The 27,882-nt window shown below is 38.5% G+C and overlaps 1 protein-coding gene and 1 non-coding gene across 17 annotated transcripts in view; both read right to left on the bottom strand.

The window, feature by feature from the left end:
• Window positions 1–27,882, bottom strand: part of FANCC (FA complementation group C) — a 218,832-nt gene that overhangs the window by 54,696 nt on the left and 136,254 nt on the right. For all 16 annotated transcript variants that reach the window (XM_009456941.4, XM_024345774.2, XM_009456948.4 and 13 more), the window contains 2 exons: window positions 18,410–18,520; window positions 17,454–17,518 (listed from right to left, as the gene is read on the bottom strand). In XM_009456941.4, the coding sequence (XP_009455216.1) occupies window positions 17,454–17,518; window positions 18,410–18,520 (176 nt within the window). The remainder of the gene's footprint in view (window positions 1–17,453; window positions 17,519–18,409; window positions 18,521–27,882) is intronic.
• LOC112204482 (small nucleolar RNA U13) lies at window positions 18,866–18,969 on the bottom strand. Its single transcript, XR_002938124.1, has one exon. It is a non-coding gene; the product is annotated as a small nucleolar RNA U13 (small nucleolar RNA).

Raw genomic sequence — 27,882 nt, 5'->3', positions numbered from 1 at the left:
GATTGCTTTTTTCTTGATTTGAGTTCCTTGTAGATTCTGAATACTAGTCCTTTGTCAGATGCATAGTTTGCAATATTTTCTCCCACTCTGTTGGTTGTCTGTTTATTTCTTTGATGTAACTACTTGAAATGGTCAAATAGTTATTCAAAGTTATTCAAAATAGTAGCTTTTGAAAGGGCATTCCTATCCCCATTTTCTGATGTCCAGAAATTACTTTCAACCCTAATTCTTTAGTACTTCAATGTGTTGTTTGTTGTTCAATACAAACTATAACATCAAATTTGTAGTGGGAGGGCTGGGTGTGGTGGCTCATGCCTGTAATCCCAGCACTTTGGGAGGCCAAGGAGGGCAGATCACCTGAGGTCAGGAGTTCGAGACCAGCCTGATCAATATGGTGAAACCCCATCTCTACTAAAAATACAAAAATTAGCCAGGCATGGTGGTGGGCACCTGTAGTCCCAGCTACTCAGGAGGCTGAGACAGGAGAATTGCTTGAATCCAGGAGGTGGAGATTGCAGTGAGCTGACATCACGCCACTGCATTCCAGCCAGGGTGACAGAGCAAGACTCCGTCTCAAAAAAAAAAAAAAAAAAAAAAAAAAATTGTAGTGGGAAATCCATTAGATTACAGAGAAAAGAGAACTCCAGGATGTTTCTGATAGGAACATAAATAAATAAGCACAAACACTTTGGAGAACAACTGGTAGCAACGTGCTACCATTTCTTCTTACAGGTTAGGGAGACAAACAGGACTGTTTGTAAAAGGTAGATTCAATCTTGCTGTGAATTTGTACAGAAATGAATAAATGATGATTTATTTACAGAATGGAATGCTATATGGCAGTTTAAATGAATAAACTAGACCTACATTATCTGCATACATAAATCTCAAAAGTTGAATGAATGAAGAAAGCAAGTTGCATAAAGATATCCACAATACACCATCCTTATGTAAAGTTTTAAAGCACAGCGAAATGTGAAGTAGAAGTGTTAAAACATGGCAGGAAGAATCTACACCCCACTTCTTGGGCGTGCTTGCTCCAGCGGGGAGAATAAAGAAATGGAATAGGAGAAGGATGCTTCAGCTCTAATTGAAACTTTTTCTTAAAAATATCAAATATAAATAAAATGTTAGCACTATAAAACCTAGGCAACAGGCACACAGTTTTTCCATGACATAAGTGTTTTATAATAAAACTTTTAAAAAACTAAAATACAATGTTAACTAGTAAAATACTGAAAATGAAAATATTCATGCTAGGTGTGGTAGCTTATGTCTGCAATCCCAGAACTTTGGGAGGTTAAGGTGGGTGGACTGCTTGAGCCCAGGAGTTTGAGATAAGCCTGGGCAACATGGTGAAACCCTGCCTCTACAAAAAAATACAAAAATTAGCTGGGTGTGGTGGCACACGCCTGTAGTCCCAGCCACTCGGGAGGCTGAGGTGGGAGGATGGCTTGAGTCCAGGAGGTGGAGGTTGGGGTGAGCTGAGATCATGCCACTGCACTCTGGCCTGGGCAACAAAGCGAGACCCTGTCAAAAAAAGAAAGGAAAGAGAGAGCGAGAGAAAAGAGAGAGGGGAGGGGATGGGAGGGGAGGGGAGGAAACAGGAGGGGAAGGAAGGGGACAGAAGGGGAGAGGAGAGGAGAGGAGGGGAGAGGAGGGGAGGGGAGGGGAGAGGAGGGGAGGGGAGGGGAGGGGAGGGGGAGGAAGGAAGGAAGGGAGGGAGGGAGGGAGGGAGGGAGGGAGGAAAAAGAAAATATTCATAATAAAGGAGTTACTTCCTGCCTCAGGTTCTTATTTCCAAAACAGCAAAAGTAGCTCATTAAAAACTAATCATCCTTAATCAGTCTTAAATTGCTTAGTATTTATTTCCCTCTGGAGTATTTTTTCCCCTTTATTTACATCTTTTTTTGCACTCTTCCCATTATTTGATTCTACTGGTCTCTTTTCAGGGTATTTCTATAGAATTATTTGTGCTTTTCATTTTCTCACCCTTGGACAGAAGACAAGCAGTTCACAGAGGTTTTTAAAGTCTCCTGGACCACAATTAAAAGACTCTGCTGGATGGTATCAGCTGAAACAATCTTCTTTTCTCTTTCTTTCTTTTTTGAGACAGGGTCTTGCTCTGTCACCCAGGCTAGAGTGCAGTGGTGCAGTCTTGGCTCACTGCAACCTCAACCTCCCCAGGCTCAAGCGATGCTCCCACCTCAGCCTCCCTAGTAGCTGGGATTACAGGTGCTTGCCACCACATCTGGCTTTTTTTGGTTTTTTTTTTTTTTTTTTGTAGATATGGGGTTTCTCCATGTTGCCCAGGCTGGTCTCAAACTCCTGGGTTCAAGCAATCCTCCCACCCTGGCCTCCCAAATTGCTGGGATTACAGGAGTGAGCCACTGTGCCAGGGCTGAAACAACTTTTATAGATTAAAAACTTGCCTTTGTGCCAGATTGTGCCACTTTGGAAGAGGTTTATTCTCTAGTTTATAATTGGTTTTTGGTGTTGTTGTTGTTGTTAAGAATGCTTGTTTTTCAAAAGTAATATGAACAAATTCCCTGGCACAGAGCGAAGTCCACTGAAGGATGTCCATGCTGGCATCCCAGCTGGCAGGAGTAGCAAGGATAAAATTGGAATTAATTTAGTTAGCAGTTCAGGATATTCCTAGTCAAAGCAAAGCTATGATACAATCAGTAAAATTCTTAACTGAATTCACTAAGAATATGAGATGCCTGTGCTAGCAGAGTGCTCCCTGTAAACCAACACATCCGATACATTCCTAATTTGCTCTACTGAATGATGTTTAGAATCTTTTCTTTAAAGAATTTTATAATTCAACCAGATAAATTTGTCCAGGTACTTTTCTGAATGTGTTGAGCCCTTATATATAGTTTTTAAGGTAATTCAATCTCTTGGACTGAGTTCATTTATACCTATCAGAAGATTGAATTTAAAAAGCAATTTGATGCGTAACATGCTTTTTGAGCCTTTTTAGAAGCTTTTGTGTTCACCATTCATAAAATTTTAACTTGGATTCTTAAAAGCTTGTGTGAGAACAAAACTTTTCAAGTCCACAGTTCTCCAGTGAATAATAAATTCTGCCAAGTGTATTCTTCTATCTCAAGTAGAAGCCGGTTTAATGAAATCAGGTAACATCTCTGACACCGTGATAACCTTTGCAAAACAGCTGTCAACCACGCTGCAGCCATTATAATTTTTGCTGTCATTAATAATAACAATTAAAATAGGTATCATAATACCACATAACTTTCTACTACATATCTGAAGTTCTCTGTCCACTTTTAAGATTTACAAATTGAAACAATTAAATCAGAACACAGCATAACAGGCAAACTACTTTCCAGTATATGCTTAAAGTCAGGAGAGTCCCATCCACCTATGAATCTAAGTTTCTAATTCCTCTCCTTTCACAAGTATGACTTCAAATGTCGAAGCAGCCAAGGGCTCCCAAACTTAAGCACCATATAAACAATGCTATGCTGTTTTCCTGTGTTTTTTTTTCCTTCTAGAAGGCATCTATGCATTTATTTTTTCTAATTTTTTAGCACTTCAGTGTCTAAAGTTCATTTCCAAAGATTCAAAAAGTCTCAGAAAATATAGAAATTGATCTCATAATTTCAGATGCACAGATCGCCAGAGGAACAAAAAAAGTGGGAAAATTAGCTTACTTTCTTTTTGCATTATTTTTAGAGGCCTGATAAATGGTGTTGTCATAGGGCTTTAAATAGAGTTTCACTTGCCACCAAGTAAAGTCAACAATTCAGTGACAGAATGTTTAAATTCTATCCTATTCTTTGCTACAAACCATCTAGAAGGAGCAACATTCTGAGCATCGTCAGCTTATCCTGTAGCTCTGTGGTTTGGGGCAGATGGTTTGGAAGCTACAATACAACCACACAGGAAGGATGTTCCCAGCAGTATATGGTTACCGTCTAGCCTTCTGCAGTTGAATTCTTGTGCAGAAATTATTTGGAAGTGCTGCTCTGGCAACCAGTCAAGACCTAATGCTTAGTGTAATTCAATCTGGAAAGTGTTGCATAACTCTCCACTTGAACTTGGATCTCCACACTCTGACAAACTTCAGACCAAAAGAGGAGCCATGAAGGCTGAGTGCACCTTGAAGTTCTTGGGAAGGTTATCAGTTGGCCTGCCCGAATTTTGGTATACCCAAGAACTACCTGTCTTTATGAGATTTTTAAATTTTTCAGGAAAATTATCCTGGATCATTTCCAGCCTAAACAGAAGATATAATCTGCAGCCATGAACTGCAATACTTGATAAATGTCCCCAGCACCACAGTCTTTCCACCCACTCAGTCCCCAGTAATAATCTCTGACTCTTCTCATTTCCTCTTTTCAGATGAGAGAAAAGTTGCGCTTAGAGATCTTTTAGGGAGGAAGATTGATGAGCCAGGCTGGAGACCTGCCTGCCTATTTGAGACGCTACATGAATGATGCACACAGGCAACTCTCAGGCCTACCTTTCAATTGCACAAACATCCATCCCGCCCTAACTCTATGTAATATATTCTGCTAGGCTATGTGCAAAGTATACACCTTCACACACATCCCCACATACCTCTTCCTCTACCAGTCCACCCACTAAGCTCATATATTCCAAAAATTTAAGATATTTACAACTCATGCTAAATGTATCTTTTTGTTAACAACTTAGATGATAGACTCAAAAAACACATTAATTAATTTTAGATCTAAAACCATCTTGGTGGTAAGAGAACGATGATAAAGCACTATGGAAGGTAAATGTTGAAAGGATATCTGTCACTTAAGAAGTGGTAGAGAACAGGAAGAACAATTTAGAAAAGGTGAATATTTGAGGAGAAAAGACAAACTGTTCACACATAATAGATCACTATGGGTAGCTTGGCAAAAAATTATCTTTATGAGAATTTACTATTATCAAGAATACAGCAAAAATATTAACAATTTACAGGAATTCATCAACAAAAATAAAAACCGTAAATAAAATTCTATCATGTCACCATAAAGTATTCAGATTGTTACCAGGGATTGATATGCAGTTACGGGAACTGCTTCTAAAGAAGTAGTGTAGAGCAGCATTTCTTGAACTTCCAGAGAGTATGTCTGGACAGATGTTTTTAAAGTCATATTTCTTGGTCTCTGCCCGAGGGATGTTGATGCTGCTGATTGGTAGGGCCACACTTTTGAGTAGCTCTGGTGTAGAACTGCTACACATCCTGAGGACTCAAAGGCAAGACCTATGAAGAATGGTGACTCTCTTAATCTAGTCAAGAGAAAATAAGATGAAAATGTAACCTAAGAGACTGCATCAAGCAATGAACTAAGGACACGGATGTCCTAGCATTCATGCTATACTCCCAACTCCTAGAAATGATGGAAGAATTTTTTTTTGACCTTTTTTTTTTTAAATTATACTTCAAGTTCTAGGGTACACATGCACAACGTGCAGGTTTGTTACATAGGTATACATGTGCCATGTTGGTTTGCTGCACCCATTACCTCATCATTTACATTGGGTATTTATCCTAATGCTATCCCTCCCCTTGCCCCCCACTCCGCAACAGGCCCCGGGGTGTGATGTTCCCCACCCTGTGTCCAAGTGTTCTCATTGTTCAATTCCTACCTGTGAGTGAGAACATGTGGTGTTTGGTTTTCTGTCCTTGTGAGAGTTTGCTCAGAATGATGGTTTCCAGCTACATCCATGTCCATGCAAAGGACATGAACTCATCCTTTTTTATGGCTGCATAGCATTCCATGGTGTATTTGTGCCACATTTTCTTAATCCAGTCTATCATTGATGGACATTTAGGTTCATTCCAAGTCTTTGCTATTGTGAATAGTGCCGCAATAAACATACGTGTGCATGTATCTTTATAGAAGCATGATTTATAATCCTTTGGGTATATACCCAGTAATGGGATAGCTGGATCAAATGGTATTTCTAGTTCTAGATGCTTGAGGAATCGCCACACTGTCTTCCACAATGGTTGAACTAGTTTACACTCGATCAACAGTGCAAAAGCATTCCTATTTCTCCACATCCTCTCCAGCACCTGTTGTTTCCTGACTTTTTAATGATCGCCATTCTAACTGGTGTGAGATGGTATCTCATTGTGGTTTTGATTTGCATTTCTCTCATGACCAGTGATGATGAGCATTTTTCCATGTGTCTATTGGCTGCATAAATGTCTTCTTTTGAGAGTGTCTGTTCATATTTTTTGCCCACTTTTTGATGGGGTTGTTTGTTTTCTTCTTGCAAATTTGTTTAAGTTCTTTGTAGATTCTGGATATTAGCCCTTTGTCAGATGGCTAGATTGCAAAAATTTTCTCCCATTCTGTAGGTTGCCTGTTCACTCTGATGGTAGTTTCTTTTGCTGTGCAGAAGCTCTTTAGTTTAATTAGATCCCATTTGTCTATTTTGGCTTTTGTTGCCATTGCTTTTGGTGTTTTAGTCATGAAGTCCTTGTCCATGACTAGGTCCTGAATGGTATTGCCTAGATTTTCTTCTAGGGTTTTTATGGTTTTAGGTCTAACATTTAAGTCTTTAATCCATCTTGAATTAATTTTCATATAAGGTGTAAGGAAGGGATCCAGTTTCAGCTTTCTACATATGGCTAGCCAGTTTTCCCAGCACCATTTATTAAATAGGGAATCCTTTCCCCATTTCTTGCTTTTGTCAGGTTTGTCAAAGATTGGATGGTTGTAGATGTGTGGTGTTATTTCTGAGGCCTCTGTTCTGTTCCATTGGTCTATATCTCTGTTTTGGTACCAGTACCATGCTGTTTTGGTTACTGCAGACTTGTAGTATAGTTTGAAGTCAGGTAGCATGATGCCTCCAGCTTTGTTCTTTTTGCTTAGGATTGTCTCGGCAATGTGGGCTCTTTTTTGGTTCCACATGAACTTCAAAGTAGTTTTTTCCAATTCTGTGAAGAAAGTCATTGGTAGCTTGATGGGGATGGCATTGAATCTATAAATGACCTTGGGCAGTATGGCCATTTTGATGATATTGATTCTTCCTATCCATGAGCATGGAATGTTCTTCCGTTTGTTTGTGTCTTCTTTTATTTCCTTGAGCAGTGGTTTGTAGTTCTCCTTTAAGAGGTCCTTCACATCCTTTGTAAGTTGTATTCCTAGGTATTTTATTCTCTTTGTAGCAATTGTGAGTGGGAGTTCACTCATGATTTGGCTCTCTGTCTGTTATTGGTGTATAGGAATGCTTGTGATTTTTGCACACTGATTTTGTATCCTGAGACTTTGCTGAAGTTGCTTATCAGCTTAAAGAGATTTTGGGCTGAGACAATGGGGTTTTCTAAATATACAATCATGTCAATGATGGAAGAGTTTTTACAATTAAATATATAATACTGTAAAATGGGGGCTTTTGGTGACCCATGAATTCTGAGAAAAGCTTGATGGTAGGTAGGTGGGATCTTTTTGAAGGAAAATACCACAGCCCTAAAAGCTTGCCAAGAGAGGACTACTATAAAAGATAAGAGTTACTTTGGGGATGAATTCAAGGAACAGGGGGCAACCTGACAGCCAGCTGCCAAGGCCTTATACACTCTTTCTTCTTATCCACTGTCTTTAGGCAAGAGATAACAGAAATGTCCTGACTCCAACAGGAAGGAGGAAGGAGGAAGGAGGCCTGGAAGGAGAAGCCAGCCCGAAATGGCTATCAACCTCCAGGAAATATGGGAGTCCTCTAAGGCCCAGAATACAATTTACTGGCAACCTCAATCAACACTACCTCTTGATCTTCCCATAATTATTGGAGGCTACAGTAAACAGAGCACTCATCGAGAGACTAACAAGGAATCCCAAATTCCAGGAAGACCAAATTGTTCTGCAAAGTGGTTATGCCTATTTATGTTCCCATCAGCAACCTCCTAAAGCTCACCATAACCTAATGGATGTCTAACTGATGTTGTTAGTTTACACTTTCCTGAAAATGCACAGAAAAGCTCATAGACCAGTTTTAAATTGTGGTGAAAAACACATTAACATACAATTTACCATTTTAACCATTTTTAACTATACAGTACAGTAGTGTTAACTATATGTCCTTATATGCAACAGATCTCTAAAACTTTCATATCTTGCAAAACCAAAACTCTATACCCATTGAACAACAACTCCCATTTCCCTCTTCCTCCCATCCCAAGGTAACCACTATTCTACTTTCTGCTTTTCTTTTCTTTTCTTTCTTTTTTTTTTTTTTTTTTTGAGACATAATCTTGCTCTGTCACCCAGGCTGGAGTGCAATGGCACGATCTCAGCTCAGTGCAACCTCCGCTTCCCAGGTTCAAGCGATTCTCCTGCCTCAGCCTCCTGGGTAGCCAGGATTACAGGCACCCGCCACCACACCCATCTAATTTTTGTATTTTTAGTAGAGATGGAGTTTTGCCATGTTGGCCAGGCTGGTCTCAAACTCCTGACCTCCGGTGATCCGCCTGCCTCGGCCTCCCAATGTGCTGGGATTACAGGTGTGAGCCACTGCACCTGCCCTTAGCTTCTGTTTCTACAAGTTTGACTACTTTAGATACCACACATAAGTGTAAGTAATCATGCAGTATTTGCCTTCTGTCACTAGTTTACTTCACTTTGCATAATGTCCTTAAGTTTCATCCACACTGTAGCATATGACAGGACTTCCTTCTTTTCTAAGGTGGAATAATCTTCCAATGTGCATATATACCATATTTTCTTTATTCATTCGTCCGCTGATGGACACATAGGTTACTTCCACCTCTTGGCTCTTGTAAATAATGCTCAATGAACATGGGTGTGCAAATATCTCTTAGAGATTTTGTTCCCAATTATTTGGAAATATACACAAATATGGGATTGCTGGATCATCTGGTAATTCTATTTTTAATTTTTTAAGGAAACTCCATACTGTTTTCCATAGTGATCGCACTAGTTTAACATTCCTAGCAACAGTGTACAAGGGTTCCAAGTACTCCACATCCTCATCAATATTTGTCATTTTCTCTTTCTTCTTTTGATAGTGGCCATTCTAATAGGTGTGAACTGGTATCTTATTATGGTTCTGATTATCATGTCCCTGATAACTGGTGATGTTGGGCATCTTTTCATATGCTTGTTGGTCATTTGTATATATTCTTTGGAGAAATGTCTATTCAAGTCTTTGACCTATTTTTAAACTGGATTATTTTGCCGTTGTTGAGTTGCAGGAATTCTCTGTATATTCTGGATATTAATCACTTATCCAGATTTAAGGTTTGAAAATATTTTCTCCCATTACATAGGCTGCTTTTTAATCTGTTGATTGCTTCCTTTGTTGCACAGACACTTAAAAATTTCATGCAGTCCTATTTGTCTATTCTTGCTTTTCTTGCCTGTGCTTTTGGTGTCATATCCAAGATCATTGCCAAGTCCAATGCCATGACACTTTTCTCCTATAGTTTCAGGTCTTACGTTTAGGTCTTTAATCTATTTTGAGTTAGTTTTTATATATAATGAAAGGTAAGGGTTCAAATTTGTTTTCTCAATGTGTATATCCAGTTTTCCCAACACCAATTATTGAAGAGACAATCTTTTCCCAATCTTGTAGACAGGATACCCTTGTCAAAGACCATTTGATCTTCCATGTGAAGCCTTACTTCTGGGCTCTCTATTCTGTTTTATTGGTCAATATGTCTGCCTTTATGCCAGTACCACACTGTTTTGATTACTGTGGCTTTGTAATATGCTTTGAAAAAAGGAAGTATGAGGCTTCCACCTTGTTTTTCTTTCTCAAAACTGTTTTGGTTACTTGGGGTACTTTGAGATTCTATATACATTAAAGGATTCTTTTTCTATTTCTGTAAAAAATAAAAGAAAAACCAAACGCCACTGACATTTTGATAGAAATAACACTGGAACCTGAAGATTGCTTTGGGTAGTATGGGCATTTAAAATACTAAGTATAGGCAGGGTGCAGTGGCTTACATCTGGAATCCCAGAACTTTGGGAGGCCAAGGCAAGTGGATCACCTGAGGTCAGGAGTTTGAGACCAGCATGACCAACACGGAGAAAGCCCATCTCTACTAAAAATACAAAATCATCTGGGCATGGTGGTGTGCACCTGTAATCCCAGCTACTCGGGAGGCTGAGGCAGGAGAATCGCTTGAATCCAGGAGGCGGAGGTTAAAGTGAGCCGAGATCGTGCCATCGCATGCCAGCCTGGGCAACAAGAGCGAAACTCCATCTCAAAACAAAAATAAACAAACAAACCCCAAAAAAACCATACCCATCTATGAACATGGGATATCTTTTTATTTATTTATGTCTTATTTAATTTCTTTTAGCAATGTATAGCTTTCACTGTGCAAATCTTTCACCTCCTTAGTTGCTTATTCCTAAATATTTTATCTTTTTGGTGCTATTGTAAGCAGGATTGTTTTTAAACTTCCTTTTTGGGTTGTTCTTATTAATGTATAGAAATGCAACTGGTTTTGTGTGTTGATTTTGTATACTGCAACTTTGTTGAATTAGTTTATTAGTTCTAACAATTTTTTTGTGTGAAATCTTTTAGGATTATTAACATATAAAATCATGTCATCTGTGAACAGAGACAATTTTATTCCTTCCTTTCCAATTTGGATGGAAAGAATTTGGAGCATCTGTTGACCTTTATTTCTTTTTCTTGCCCAATTCCTCTGACAAGGACTTCTGATACTATATTAAATACAAGTGGTAAGAGAGGATGAAGATATCCTTGCCTTGTTCCTGATCTCAGAGGGAAAACATTCCCTTTTTCACCACTGAGTATGATGTTAGCTATGGATTTTTCAAATATGGCCTTTACTACTTTACTACATTGAGGTCATTTCCTTCTATTCCTAATTTGTTTAATGTTTTACCATAAGTGAGCGTTGAGTTTTGTCATATGCTATTTCTGCATTAAGATGATCCATGTGGTTTTTGTTCATCATTTTATTAATGTGGTGCATTATAGTGATTTTTGTATGTTGAGCCATCCTTGTATTCAAGGAATAATTTTCATTCAGTCATGGTGTTTATACATATCTTTTAACGTATTGTTGAATTCCCTTTTTGCTGAGAATCCTTCCATCATGATTCACGAAGGATATTAATCTGTTTTCTTGTAGTTTCATTACCTGATTTTCGTGTCAGGGTAATGCTTGCTCACAAAATGAGTTTGGAAATGTCCCCTCTTCTTCAATATTTTGGAAGACTTTAAGAAAGACTGGTGTTAATTCTTCTTTAAATGTCTGATAGAATTCTCCAGTGAAGCCATCTGGTCCTGGTTTTTTTCTTTGTTGGAAGGTTCTGAATAACCAATTCAATCTCTTTACTAGTTGTAGGTCTGTTCAGATGTTTTTATTTCTTCATTATTCAGTCGTGTAGGCTGTATATTTTTAGATATTTATTTATTCTAGGTTATTCAATTTGTTGGTATATAATTGTTCATAGTAGTCTCAATCTTTTTAATTTTTGTGGCATCAGTTTTAACTTCTATTCTTTGATTCCTGATTTTTGCTATTAAGTCTTCTCTTTTTTTTTCTTAGTCTAAGGAATTGTCAATTTTGCTCATCTTTACAAAAACCCAACTCTTAGTTTTTTCTTCTATTCTCTATTTTATTTATTTCTGTTCTAATCTTTATTAGTCTCTCCCTTCTAACTTTAGGTTTAGTTTGTTCTTTTTCTAGTAGCTTGAGGTGTAAAGTTAGGTTTCTGATTTGAGATCCTTCTTATTTTCTTTTTTTTTTTCTTCCTTCAAAAGCATGTACACTTTCTTCTTTTTTAATGTAGGCATTTACCACTATAAACTTCCTGCTTAGAACTGCTTTTGCTGCATCCCATAGGTTGTGATATGTTGGGTTTTCATTTTCATTTGTCTCAAGTTATTTTCTGTGTTTCTTGTAATTTGTTCTTTGACTCACTGGTTGTTTAAGAGTGGGTTAATTTCCACATATTTGTGAATTTTCCAATTTTCTTTTTGTTACTGATTTCTATTCCCTTGTGGTCAGAAAAAATAGTTACTATGATTTCAGTCTTCTTAAATTTGTTAAGACTTGTTCTGCAGCCTAACATGTGGTCTTTCCTACAGAATGTTCTATATGTGCTTGAGAAGAGTGTATATTCTGCTGTTATTGGGTAGAATGTTCTCTATATGTCTATTAGGTCCAATTGGTCCACAGCATTATTCAAGTTCTATTTTTTTATTGGTCTTCAGTCTGGTTAATCAATATGTTATTAAAAGTGGGGTGGTGAAATCTATTATTATTGTGTTACTGTCTCTTTCTCCCTTCAATTCTATTGGTATCTGCTTCATATATTTGGATGCTCTGTTAAGTGCATATATTATTGTAATTGTTGTATCTCCCTGAATTGACACTCTTATTATTATATAATCTTTTTCTTTGTCTCTTTTGATAGTTTGATATAAGTATGGCTATGCCTGCTCTATTTTGGTTGCCATTTTTCCATCTTTTCATTTTCAGCCTATGTATCTCAAGTGAGTCTCTTGTAGCTAGAATATAGTTGGATCTTGTTTTCTGATCTATTTTGCTACTCCACGTCTTTTGAATGGGGTGTTTAATTCATGTTCACCTAAAGTAATTACCGATAGAGAAGGACTTACTATTGCCATTTTGTTGTTTTCCATATACCTAGTAGTTATTCTGTTCAGGATTTTCTCTTATTCCCTTCCTTTGGGTTTCATTGATTTTTTTCATAGTGACATGCTTTCCTTCTCATTTTCCATTGTGCATCTCCTACAGGTATTTTCTTGTTGTTACCATGGGCATTACATTAAACATCTTAGAGTTATAACAACCTAACAAGATAACTTCAATCACATACTAAAACTCTACTCATTTACATTTCCCTCCCCAGTTTATGTTATCAATATCACAAATTACATCCTTTTCTATTTTGTATCTATCAACACAGTTTAATAGTTATTTTTACACTTTTATCTTTTAAGTTCTATACCAGAATTAAAAAGTGATTTATGTACACTCAGCCCTCTATATCTATGGGTTCTGTATCCATGGATTCAACTAAATCATGGATCAAAAATATAGTATTTGCAGGATGTAGAACCCAAAGATTGAACGTTTGTATCTGTAAGTTCCATACAGTTTACTGTGGGACTGGAGCATCTATAGATTTTGGTATGTGTGGGAAGTCCTGGAACCAATCCTCTCTGGATACCGAGGGACAATTGTACTATACAACACAGTATTATAAGATTTTGTGTTTGTCTGTATATTTACATTTACCAGAAGGCTTTATATTTTTGCATGCTTTCATGTTGCTAATATTCTTTCATTTCAACTTGAAGGACTCCCTTTAGCAATTCTTGTAAGGCAGGTCTAGTGGTGATGAACTCCTTCAGCTTTTGTTTATCTGGGAATGTCTTTTTTTCTTCATTTTTTGAAGGATGATTTAGCCCAGATGCAGTATTCTTGATTGGAAGGGTTTTTTGTTTTGTTTTGTTTCCTCCCTGGCTCTTTGAATGTATCATCCCACTCCTTTCTGGCCTGTAATATTTCTGCTGAGAAATCCACTGATAATCTTCTGGAACCTTCCTTGTACATGACAAGTCACTTTTTTCCTGCTGCTTTCAAGATTATGTCTTTAACTTCTGACAATTCGATTTTTGTGTATGTTGTTGTAGGCCTCTTTGGGTTCATTCTTTGGAGTCTGCTGAGCTTCTGAAATTAGGATATCCAATTCCTTCCTAATATTTGGGAAGTTTTCACCATTATTTCTTCAAATAAGTTCTCTTCCCCTTTCTCTCTTATTCTAGGACTCCCAAAATGTGTGTATTGTTCCATTTGATGTTGTTCCACAAGTGTCTTAGGCTTTCTTGACTTTCCTTCATTCTTTTTTCTTTTTGTTTCTCTGACTTAATAATTTCAAATGATTTGTGTTTAAGTTTTCTGACCCTTTTTTCTGTTTGATCAAGTCTACTGCTGAACCCCTCTAGTAAGTTTTTCAATTCACTTATTGTGGTTCTTTAGCTCCAGAATATCTGTTTGGTTCTTTTCTAGTTTCCATCTCTTTGTTGATATTCTCATTTTGCTCACGTATTGTTTTCCTGATTTCATTTAGTTGTTTATCTGTGTTCTCTTGTAGTGCCTTGAGATCCCTTAAGGCAATTATTTCAAATACTTTGTCAGGTAATGCATAGATCTCTGCTTCTTTAGGGTCTGTTTCTGTAGATTTATTTTCATCCTTTGATTATGCCACGTTTCCCTGGTTTACTTTGTGTCTTGTTATTTTTGTTGTATTTTGTACATTTAAAGAAACATCTACTTCTCTCAGTCTTTATCGACTGACATGGTACAAAGGAAGGCTTTCACCAGTGGACCCGGCCGGAGATTCTGGAGGTCCCTCAAACCTTTTCCAGGGATATATCTTCTCTGGGCTTATGCGTGTGATTTCCAAATTAGAGGGCTTTACTGGTTTTTCAAGAGCTCCTAATCTTCCCCTCCCTCTAGTGTCCGTTTGTGGTATTGCAGATTCTCCAGTGCTGCAACAAGCTGCTGAGCTCTCTCGTTTCAAACTACGCCATTTCTCTGTCAGTGCTGTGAGTCAGGCAAGACAGATACCAGTCCCTCTAGTAGGCCCCTGAGAAGCCAGAGGCTTCTCTTCCCCTCCCAAAGAACAGGTCATGAGCTAAGTGCTTTCTCCCAATTCTGTTGAGCTATGCCAGCCTCCATCGGCAGCACTGTCAATTCTCTGGTGCTACCACAAACCACTAAGCTTTCTTTTGTTCTCCATGGCCCCAAGGCGTCAAAAGTAGTCTTCCTTTATCTGCAGTTTTACTTTTTGTAGTTTGAGCTAGCCATGGTCACCCGTGGTACAAAAATATTAAATGAAAAAATTCCAGAAATAATTCAAAGGTTTTAAATTGCGCACTGTTTTGTTCGAGATGGCACCTTGCTCTGTTGCCCAGGCTGGAGTGCAGTGATGCAATATCAGCTCACTGCAACCTCCACCTCCCAGGTTCATGTGATTCTCCTGCCTCAGCCTCCCGAGTAGCTGGGACTACAGGCATAAGCCACCACGCCCAGCTAATTTGTATTTTTAGTAGAGATGCAGTTTTGACATGTTGGTCAGGCTCGTCTTGAACTCCTGAAATCGGGTGATCTACCTACTTCAGCCTCCCAAAGTGCTGGGATTAAAGGCATGTGCCACCGCACCTGGCCTAAATTGTGTACTGTTCTGAGTAGCATGATGAAATCTCATGCTGTCCCACTCTGTCCCATCTGGAACATGAATCATCCCTTTACACAGGGTATCCATAATATATATACTACCTGCTCGTTAGTCACTTAGTAGCCATACTGGTTGTCAGATCAACTGTCACAGTATCACTGTGCTTGTGTTCAAGTAACTCTTATTTTATTAATACTTAATAATGACCTCAAAGTCCAACAGCACTGGGGCTGGCAATTTGGATATGCCACAGAGAAGTTGTAAAGTGCTTTCTTTAAGTGAAAAGGTGAAAGTTTTCAACTTAATAAGGAAAGAAAAAATCATATGCTGAGGTTGCTGAGATCTATAGTAAAAACAAATCATCTATCTGTGAAATTGTAAAGAAGGAAAAAAATTTGTTAGTTTTGTCGTTGCATCTCACATGGCAAAAATTACAGCCATCATATATGATAAGTGCGTAGTTAAGATGGAAAAGACATTAAAGTTGTGAGTGGAATACAGAAATGTGTTATGATTGGTGGCAATCAGGTTTGGTACTATCCACAGTTTCAGACATCCACTGGGTGTCTTGAAATATATTCCCTATAGATAAGGAGGGATTACTGTATGCGATTTCCTCATCAGTGCTCCCAGTCAGTAGAGACAGAAATCAGTTCCTCAGTCTGCTCCCTAAAAAGTGAGAATGTTGGATGCACATTCCACTCTTCTTTTTCCCTCCCAAGGGAGAGAAGCCACAAGCTGGGTTTTTCCTACCAATCTCACCAAGCTGCCAGACCTGGAAAAGGGCTATCACAGTTGACATGAAACAGATTGTTTAATCAATTTCAATGTGGCTATTCTAGACTTTGAGCTTGCCTGCAGTACTGTGACTTCTTAATTGGTTCTGTAGTTCTCACTATAATTTTTTGGGATGTATGCTGTAGTTAAGTCAATGTCTCTACTGGAAAATAAGGTCTAGGACTTCCTATTCTGCCATCTTGCTGATGTCATTCCTGAACAACGCCTTTAATGTTATTATTAATTCAGTTTTCATCTTCTAGTAATGACCTGCTTATATTCCTTGCTCATTTCTATAATGGAGTGTTTGCCTCTTTATGATTTATTTTTGCAAGTCATTTCTATATTTTGCATTCTGATCCTTTGTTTCTATTTGTTAACAGATTTTAAAAATTATTTTGTTTATTGTCAGCTGCTTTTTAAAAAATCAACTGTGATGCATATTTTGGGAGTTTGGTGTAGGGAGTACATACACACTGCACTGACTGATTTTTAAGGTCTTTTTAAATAAATTTATAATTACATAATTCAAAAGATCCATCAGTCAACATTCACCTCACAACCAAATCCAAGTCTTTACCTGACATGTAAATAAATAAATCTAAACACTCTCCATGTCTCCTATGGTTCTTCTTACATTGCCAAATCCAACATAATGAAGATTATCTCCAATGTTTTCCTCTAATAATTATATAGTTTAAGGGTTAGGTGCAAAGGATTCCTAAAGGTTGAGGACAAAGACATTTCTGATAGAGCTTGAATTAGCAATAGCTTTACAAAAAAAAAAAAAAAAAAAATCACCAAGTCCCTCAGTCCCAGATTCTCTTGGTTAATGATATGTCAAAAATGAAATGCCCACCAATGAAAACTGAGATTCTTTTACAGAGTGAAGAAACATTTGTAATGTGATTAATTGCCTTTTAATTTGTCTGAATCTCTTTGATTTGTTTAGTCTAGATTTTGGAATATCATGTTTCTTAAAATAGGGCATATGTTCACATCAAATGTTGCCTTGTAAATATCGTGTGTGTGTGTGTGTGTGTGTGTGTGTGTGTATGTGTGTGTTGGGAGCAGAAGAAGGCAGAGCCAGGGCAGGCTAGTGTGAGAGCACACACTTACATCTGTGTACATTCTCCTCTTGCAGAGTGAGCAATCCCAGGGTAAAACTAAGTACTGCTCTTTCTTTTATGCTCCCTACTGTGTATGTAGGGCTTTCTACCTAATGGGCCCACAAAAGACATTGTATGATTTACTTACTGCTCTGTGAGAGTTGAGAAAATAGTGATTTTTAAAAGAGTTTGAAAAAACTCACCAATTTGCTATGTATTCCACTAAAATAATCTTTCTATATAAAATACAACCATAACTGAACATCTATTTCCTATGAATTGTAAAATTTTCCTCTCATAACCAAACTGATACATTTTGAAACCTGAGAAGAAGGATGTTTAGTTTAACACCTACCGCCTTTGAGTGTTAAATCCATTAAGATGATTCTCTCTGAGTTCAGACGCTAATGATAAAACCATCTGTAAAACAAAATCAGTTGCAGGTTAACTCACGCTGCAAACAGGATTACATCAGTTCTATTTTTCTTGGTGTGAGTGATATTTCCGTTGAGATTCCCCCAACCCCCATCTTCTCATGTTTTACTCTGTCAGAGTGAAAAGGAAGCAGTGCCATGTCACATTTACTAATAACTGGGATTTTATGTTTAATGTCTATAATTCTGCATTCCTATTTAAGCAATGAACAATAGACAGGTCATTAATTTCCTAAGAATTAAAACCAAATCCATTTAAAGAAAAGTTAGTTTACTTCTTCATTTAAAATTCAGTTCATTTGAAAAAAAAAAAAGTTGTTATTGTACAAAGCTTCCAAAACACCGGAATGGTTAACAAACATTTAAAAATCTCATAACATTTTTTAGAAGAGTTACATCAAGATTGTAAGTTAAAATTTCTCACATTTGGCTATAACTTAAGCCAGAAGAAAACAATGCTTTAATATTAACAGGTAAATATGTAAAACTATGTACTAAATTTTCTGTTTTGCTTTAACAGAAAATTCCAATCAGGTTATTTGAAATACAAGATTCTTTCAACAGTACAAGACTGTATTTATAATAGCTAAGAACAGCTCTTCTCTCAAACATCTCTGAGTGAATAAGTGAGATGTGTCCCTAGAAAGAGAGGCTGATTGGTTGGTTTAGGAAAACCCTTCCTGGTTTCCTTCTTTCTCATAACTTCCCATCTCACATTTCTTCCGTACATGGCCATAAGTCTGCCCAAGGTAAGAAGAGATAAACAAAGAAAAGTTAAACATCTCTTCTGGAGGACTGAAATATTTCCATTTACTCTTTTTGCTGATGGCACATTCAGCATTAAACATTTCAAAAGTGATAAATTTTAAATACTCACATTTTTAAGCAAACCAGGATAGTAATCTATAGGTGCATACCCAAGACCTTGAGTGAAAAGAGCAACTTCTTTATCAAATCTGAGTGCTGAAAGTATATGAGATAATACACCCTAAAAAACAAACAGAAAAAGTTAACTTCTTTAAAAGTAAATGCAAGTGCCTTTTATGTACAATGCCTACAATTTATTTGTACATGGGGGTGGTCTCTATGAAACAAAAAAATCTGTTTGTCAAAGTACCCAATTTACTTTGATTCAAAGTGTAAAAGAGAAATGTTAGCATTAAAGTTAACACATTAAAAAGAAGTCAATTTAAACAAACATTAGCAGTGAAACAAAAATATATATCATCAATGCGCAGTGCTTTACCTATATTAAGAATGGAATCTTTATTGTTTTTAAACTCAGTAAAATATGTTTAACAGAGATGATAATTTTTCTTTGCTTTTTTTTTGAGGTCAGATGGGTAACGTGCCAATGTCATACAAGGTTCAAGGGTGGCACATTGCACACACGTGCGTGAAACACCCAATCATCACGCTCATGAACTACAAAAGGATCCACATATTAGAATTTAATATAAGATAGAGAACACATCACAAATCAGTAGGGAAAGGACAGATTATGTAATAAATGGTGCCTCAAAAACTATTTGTAAAAAGAAAAAAAGATTCTCACCGGGTATTATTCATCAAAATATACTCCAGTTTAATGTAAATCACAGAGATAAATGTAAAAATGAAATAATACACAAGACGAAAACATGAACATTTTTCAAGTATCTGAATGAGAAAGAACTCTGAGAACTGAAAATCCTGCGAGTAAATCATCAGGGAAGAGGCTTGGCTGTGCTCAATAAAAATAAAATCTTGTGTTTACCAGAAAAATAATATGAGCACAAACTAAGAAGAACATTAACAACAAACAGTACAGATTCTATGTTATCAAATTAATGTACAAAATATACGACAAACACTAAGAGCATAACAATGAATATGAATAGATAATTCATAAAATACAAATAGCTAAGAAACACATAAATGAATGTTCATCCTCCATAATCAAAAAGGGTAGGGTAAAACACCTGTATGGCACTTTCACTTAATGAATTCAAGTTTTTTACAGACATGAATAGCTAATGCTGTATGGGGTTCTATGAAACATGTACTCTGTGTGAGCTCCTGGAGGAATAGAAATAGGGTCTTCCATACAGAGTGCAGTTGTGAATGGCACTGAGGCGCCCAAAGTGTGAGCAGAGGCAACACAGCCCAGAACCCATCATGAAGCTTGGACTTCCAGGGGTGTGTCTGCCTAGAGGTTTATCACCTGAACAAAGACCGACTACGGGCTAACAGAGGCCCTGCCTTATAGAAAGCAACTTGAAAAAAATATATTAAATGTCTTCAAAATATTCAGAACCTTTGATATATGTGGCATACATTTAAGGAAATAAATGCAAATATGATGACAGGAACTATGCTCGAAGATGTTCACTATAGTGGTTATTTCTCATATAGTAAAAATTGTCTAACAGCAGAGAATGATTAATATGCTTATATAGTGGCTCACTGTAAGCCACTAAAATGTTTACAAAGGGGCCAGGCACGGTGGCTCACACCTATAATCACAGCACTTTGGAAGGCCGAGACGGGCGGATCACTTGAGCCCAGGAGTTCGAGACTAGCCTGGGCAACACAGAGAAACCCCACCTCTATAAAAAATACAAAAAAAATTAGCTGGGCATGGTGGTGCAGATCTGTGGTCCCAGCTACTCAGGAGGCTGAGGCAGGAGGATCACTCGAGCTCCAGAAATTGAGGCTCTGCACTCCAGGCTGGGAGTTGAGAGTGAGACCCTGTCTCCAAGGAAAAGAAAAATTTATGAATAATTTTAATAGTATTTAAAATGGTTATATTATACTACTAAATGAAGAAAGATGTAAAATGTTATACTCAGAAATGATCTCATCAATATAAAAATAATCCATAAATGAGAATGGAAAAACAATGGAAGAAAATATCACTGTCTTAGTCTGTGCTGCTATGGCAAAGTACCTCAGACTGGGTCATTTATAAGAGCAGAACTTTATGTCTCAGTTCTGGAGGCTGGGAAGTCCAGAACCAAGGAGCTGGCAGGTTCAGTGTTTGCTGAAGGCTTCCAAGGTGATGCCCTGTTGCTGTGCCCTCTAGAGGAAACGGACACTATGAATGCTGTGTCTTCACATGGTGAAAGGGACAAAAGGGCAGAAAGGGCCCAGGGCACTCTCTTCCACCTCTTATAAAATCACCAGTCTCATTCATGAGAGCTCTGCCCTCATGACTTAATCAACCCCCAAAGCCCCTCTTAATATTATCACATGGGTGATTAAGTTTCAACACATGAATTTTAGGGGATATATTTAGATCACAGCTATCACCAAATGTTAGCAGTTTCTAGGGTGGTGCTAGAGACCCATAATAGTACCACCCTAGAGAGACTGCTAACATTTATATTAACATTATATATATATATATATTTTTTCTTCTTCTTTCTACTTAAGTACAATTTCCTAGCTTTCCATACATGTATGTGCTTCTTTTACTACCAGGAAAAATATTTTTTGAAAAAGTTTTATTTGGAAATATTTGATCTTTAAAAAAGTCCTATACTGCATTTTGTGATAACACATTACAAGATAAAATGAATTTGCATCTGTGCATATAAATGTATGTATGTAACTTCATACACAAATACTTGGAAATGACAGTCTAATCCAGGGTGGAGGCTAAGGGTGCCTCAGTGATGGGCAGGCAGGCTCCACAGACCCGGGATGACAAGCATGTGGCACACATACCAGTGACACTCTGGGTGGTTACCATTATCACGGTGGTCATTTCAATTTCATCATAAAGTATCTCACACATCCAAAAAGATACAAAATATAATGTCAAATTCCACAAACCTTCAAGCTTAATCAGTAAACATTAGAAATACAGAAGAAGCCTTCTATGCCCTCTTCCCTTCCCCATCATGATTCAACAGCCCTACCCCTGGGGGGAACTCTACCCTGAATCTGGGATGCATCCTTTTGTGCAGATCATGTACTTTCTCCCTGTGAGCTCAGACCTGCCTCCGTATCCTTAAAAGAGAATCCAGGCAACACTCCTAAGTCATGTAAGTGGAAACCTGCCATTTCTACATGACATCCTATCTACAGTTTTCAAATTAGAATTGCAAGTTAACAAAGTAGCTTTAAAACATTACTACTCAGTAGAAGATGTTCATGATTAATAAAAACAACAACAACAAAAAAACCCCAGTAATATGTACTACATGATTTACAAAAAAATGAATCCACTGGAAAGGGGTAAGAACAGGAACCTTACAGAGTTAGAGAGTTAGAGTGAACCTTGCTTAAGGTAGAGAGAAGGATGGGGCCACTTGCTTGTTATTGTTTTTTCCCTCTTTCAGTTCAAATCTGCCGCAAATACAGAAAGCAAATAGGAGCTGACCATAGCCCCAAGAGAGTTCGTCTCCATGTTAGTGGTGTTCTCTTCCAACATCAAGTGCAATCTGGGAGAGAGAGGGAGCAGCCATGGCTGGGCGGGCAGAGTCAGGGAGCTCAGGTACAAGCCAGCGTGCCATCTGTGGAGGCGCTTACTGCCAGCTGCGCTTACTGCTGGACTCCACTGAACTTGCGAAGGCAGAGGGTGGGGCCTGCACAGCAGGGAGAGCACTTGGTGCTCTTAGCAAGCCAGGATGGAGCCTGAATCCCCAGTGGGGTGCAGTGCAGGTGTTCTGGGAAAAGGGAAAGCCCGGCCAGGTCTGGCCAGCCATATGTCAAATCCACGCGGAGGTGTCCAAGTCAGACCCAGGCAGAGAAGGGAGGACTTGGTTTGGAAAGTAGGTGGGCTCCAAGTCGGCAGCAGTCTGGGTTTGCACAGAGCAGGTCAGTCTGATGCTAGGTGAGGGGAGGGCAGTGTCAGAAGAATGCAACCTTCTGCTCAGAAACCAGACTTTTGCATTCTATTTAACACTCATTTAAAGCATTTACTACACACCAGGGGCTGTTCTAAGCCAATTGCATATAGCAACTCATTTAATCCTCACAGCCTATGGGTAGGTACTGTTACTGAATCTGGGTTAAAGAGGAGGAAATCAAGACAGTTTAAGCAGCCTGCCCAAGGCTAGTTATTTACTCTATGGCCAAACCTTATAATGAACCTCCCTGTATCCACTGTCCATGAGACTGTTGGGATAGTTTTTAACAATGCAAATCTGAATGCTCTCAGTCTGAGACCCTTACAGCTTCCAGTTACTCTTACTGTGAAGCCCAAACTTCTCAAAGTGAAGCAGCCTGGCTCACCAGCACACCCCACACCCGCCACCAGACTTGACTTCTCCTTACTAGCCTGTTTGCGACCCTGGAGGGCCACAGGCTTTTGGGGCCATCAGGACTTTAGTATGTCCAATCCCCTCTGCCTGGGGAGCTCTCCTATGCCCCTCACTTGTGAGAATTGACTTCTTGAAGGAATTCTAGCAATTGTGACAACCACAATTTACCAAGTGCTTACAATGTGTGAGGCACTATGTTCTCTAAGCATGGCATCTCACTGAAAATCCCAGGATCAGTTTTTAATCAAATTCAATTCAGCAAAGTTTCAATTAAGCCACCCATAAACAGGTGGCTACTGTTATTATATATCACAATCCACCCTTAAAAAATTAGAGCGCAAGGCGCTACAAACCTGGTTGAGATGGAAAGTAATGTAGTATGCAATTGAAGGAAACCAGTTTTGAGCAGTAACAGCTAAGGGTCAGTTAAGATTGTAGATGTTAAACAAAACCATGCCCAGGCTTTCCCCTAACCCACAGCCTCCCAGAAGCACTCACACCCTGGGCCTGGGACCAGCTCACGGAGGGTGACTTCCCAATACTGTATGAGCTCCGTCTTGACATTTGATAGATTCAGAGGGTGAGATGAGAGTTTGTAAATAATTCTTAAGTAATGTTTAAAATAGCCACAAATAGTTCCCTAGATATTACAGTCATGTATCACTTAGCAACTGGGATACATTCTGAGAAATGCTTCGTTAGGCAGTTTCTTTGCGTGCAAACATCACAGAGTGTACTTACGTGAACCCAGATGGCTCAGCCTGCTGCACACCTAGGCTACATGGGAGAGCCTATTGCTCCTGGGCTACAAACCTGTGCAGCATGGGACTGTACAGAATACTGTAACATTGTGATCTAAACCTATCTAAACATAGAAAAGGTACAGTAAAACTATGGTATAACACTGAAAAAATGGTACACCTGTATAGGACACTTCCCATGAATGGAGCCTGAAGAACTGGAAGTTGCTCTGGGTGAGTAAATGGGGAGTGAATGTGAAGGCCGAAGACATGACTCTGCACCACTGTAGACTTTACAGACACTGTACACTTAGGCTACACTAAATTCATAAAAACTTGTTTCTTTCTTCAGCAATAAACTATTCTTAGCTTACCGCAACTTTCAAATTTGATAAACCTTTTATTTTTGTTGAACTTTTGGACTATTACAATCAATGCTTTGCCTAAAACACATTGTACAGCGGTACAAAAATACCTTCTTTCACTATATCCTTACATCATAAGCTTTTCTATTTTAATTTTTTAATTTTTTTTTACTTTTTAAACTTTTTTGTTAAAAACTGAGGCACACTGCCACCCAGACACTTGTCCTGGTCACTTCAACCCCTGGCTCACTGTTGTGCCGGTGTGAATGCAAACCCTGCTCTCTGGCTGCCAAGCATGCATGTGGCCAGGACAGCAAATCAAGCATTCAAGCTCCAGGCAAGAGGTCTTCTCAGGTTCCCAAACAGGCTTTCCAGAATTTCCCCAAGACACTGAGACTCAGCCCCTTCAAGGCCTTGCTGCCAAAGAGAATCAGAGAGGGCATCGGGGAGCCGTTCAGACTCTCCAGCCCAAGCTTGTCAGTGCACAGCTCAACACAAATCTGTAAACTTTCTTAAAACATTATAAGATTATTTTTTGCTTTTTTTTTTTTTTAAGCTCATCAACTATCATTAGTGTTAATGTATTTAATGTGTGGACCAAGACAATTCTTCCAATGTAGCCCAGGAAAGTCAAAAGATTGGACACCCCTGCTCTAGCCTCTTCTGTAGTGAAAATGGACTTGTACCCAAAGAGGCAACTCACTGTCCACAAGGACACCATCCCAGATGCTGAGCATCAACCTCCTGCCTCCCTGGAACAGACCTTATCTGAATCCCATCAAAGCCCACATTGTCCTCCAGCCTCTAACGTCCAGACATGTGCCACAATAGCCCCTCAGAACTGTCTTGATGAGATGGGACAAGGGGTGGTGGAGATCCAGGTTCAGAATGGCCGCCTTATCCCTCACTTCTGAGAGGTCTGTACCTGCTGGTTGGAGCCCTCACTCCTTAGGAGGCTTGGCCCATGTCCCAGGAAGTGCCCCCTAAAACGACCTTCCGGTCTCTTCCTCCTCTGAGGGGAGCGCCCTGGAATGAGTCCCTCTGTGCTAAGGAACACGACCTCCATTCGCACAACCAGGCTGACTGGCGCCCTGATGCCCGGAGGCAGGAAGAGACGCAGGATCCAGCTTGTGTCTGTGCATCTGTGTTTCTCCAGCTGTGGTGCCTGTGCAAAGAGTGGAACCCCAAAGAACACTGGGTGGTCAACACACAGACACAGCACCCAATACAAGTATGTAGGTTTAAGCTGAATAACAATGTCATATAAAAATATTATTTCATTTTATAAGAAAATTGAGTTAAATTTTGTAAGGGCATTAAAATATAATTTTAATAGGAAGCTATGAAAATTATCTACACTTGGTGTACAAATGACTGAATTTTGGGTAACTCTGTAAAAGCCACTTATGGGTGTAAAGAGGGGTCTGTCACTTACTTTATAAGACATCGACTTCCAAATCTGTGGTGTTTTTAACCAGTGCCCTCTGGTGATACTAACATTTCTTAGCCTGAAGGAGCATTTCCATGGAAACCATAACAGAGATTTCGCTAACTTTGGATTAAAATAATTATAAAATTGCTTGGTTGGTTTATGCTCTTGTTAACCAAATGCTCCTACAGATAGCATATTGCACATGTGTTTTGATGTGTTCTTTCATCTAAGGTCAATTTCCCTTAGTTTATTCATCAAATTTTATTTACTTTAGATAAAAGAGACCTTGTAGTTAGCATGTGCTCTATGAATCTGTACTTTGTTAGAAATACAAACTCTCAGACAAAACCCTGACCTATTTTATCAAAATCTGACCTATTTCATTAAAATCTGGATTTAAAATAATATTTCCAGGTGATTCATATGCACATTAATGATTGTTACTAGCTCTGTCACCCAGGCTGGCGTGCAATGGCACAATCTTAGCTCACTGCAACCTCTGCCTCCCGGGTTCAAGTGATTCTCCTGCCTCAGCCTCCGGAGTAGCTGGGATTACAGGTGTGCGCCACCACGCCCAGCTAATTTTTGTGTATTTAGTGGAGATAAGGATTCACCATGTTGGCCAGGCTGGTCTCGAACTCCTGGCCTCAAGTGATCTGCCCACCTCAGCCTCCCAAAGTGCTAGGATTACAGGTGTGAGCCACCATGCCCAGCTGGTATTCTATTCTTAAGAGGATAAAAAGTTATATGGGTGTACTGATTTGTCAAAAAGGTACAATAAAGATTATACATTTCAATGCACATACATCTTATCTTATAAAAATAAAAAAATAAAGGGATGGGGAATGAGCTGAAGTATAGATGAAGCAGAAATAGCACAGGATGAGTAGTTGTTGAGGCTGAGTGTCAGGTCTATTACACCATTTTGTTTATTTTGTATATGTTTAAAATGTTCTGTAATAAAACACTTGTCTAAAAAGACAAAGTTTATCCATAACATTAGCTCTTAAGATTTTGGCTACCTTTGGAGAGGAAGAAGGAAGAAAGTGGATGTCAGAAGCATGAACAAGGCTGATTCTATCTTGTGGTTACAAAAATGTATTTGCCTTGTAATAATTCACTGAGCTTTATCTTAATGCTTTGTGCATGTACTTCTGTATGCATATTATGTATCAATAAAAATTTAAATATTAAAGAGAAAAACTGAAGCACACACACATTAGCTGAGGCCTACACAGGGTCAGGTAATTAATATCACTGTCTTCTACCTCCACATCTTGTCCCACTGGAAGGTCTTCAGGGGCAATAACAATAACATATGTGGAGCTGTCATCTCCTGTAATAACAATGTCTTCTTCTGGAATGAATCCCTCCTGAAGGACCTGCCTAAAGCTGTCTTACAGTTAACTCTTTTTTTTTTTTTGAGACAGGGTATTGCTCTGCTCTGTCACCCAGGCTAGCAATCACAGTTCGCTGCAACTTTCAACTCGTGGGTTCAAGCAATCTTCCCGCCTCAGCCTCTCAAGTAGCTGAGACTGAATAAGCTGAGGCTTATTTTTTAAATTTAATTTTATTTTTTTGTAGAGGCAGGGTCTCAGTATGTCACTCAGGCTAGTCTCAAACTCCTGGCCTAAAGTGATCCTTCTGCCTTGGTCTCCCAAAGCACTGGGATTATAGGCATGAGCCACCACATCTGGCCAACTTTTTTTTTTTTTAAATAAGTAGTACACTCTAAAATAACAAAAAGTATAGTATGTTAAATACATAAACCAATAACATAGCCATTTATTATTATCAAGTAATTATGTACTATATATAATTGTATGTGTTATCCTTTCCTATGGCTAGCAGCACAGGATGTTTGTTTACCTAGAATCACCACAAACATGTGAACAATGTGTTATACTACATTATAACACCTATGATGTCCCTAGGTCATAGACACTTTTCAGCTCCATTATAATCTTATGAGACCACCATTGTACATGCAGGCTGTTGTTGATCAACATGTCATTATAAGGCACATGACTAAACTTCCAATGTCTGCATTGCACGAGCTGACTTTAACATATAATGTCCTGGAAAAATGAAAATGTAGTATCTCACTTATCTGCAAGGGATACACTCCAAGACCCTCAGTGGATGCCGGAAACCTTGAATGTACCTAACCTTTCTCTCTCCTCTCTATATATACACATACACACACACACATATACACATTGTGTGTGTGTGTGTGTGTGTATATAAAAAACAAAATTACATATTTTAATTTACATCTTTTTTCCATAATTCTGTAATATAAGTGGCTATGAAGTGCCACAAGAGTTTTTTCCCTGAATAAAATAAGTGTTAAGTCCTAGAAACAACATACAGAGGCCAGTATATGGTTACGTAGTTTTCAAACAGACACCTCAAACTTTGGTCCTCTAAATTTTTATTTTATAGTAAACTTAAATACTGATGAGCATTTCTCATTGCTAAGAATAATTTTTTTTTACCGCCACCTAGTGGTAAATAGTCTAAACACAAAACCGTTAAAGATTAGGCATTGGCTCTTGGACAAA

This window comes from Pan troglodytes, chromosome 11 (assembly GCF_028858775.2).
Source record: "Pan troglodytes isolate AG18354 chromosome 11, NHGRI_mPanTro3-v2.0_pri, whole genome shotgun sequence".
NCBI classification, from domain to species: Eukaryota; Metazoa; Chordata; class Mammalia; order Primates; family Hominidae; genus Pan; species Pan troglodytes.
Note: the sequence above shows the minus strand (reverse complement) of the source record. Positions and strands in the feature narration are given on the sequence as shown.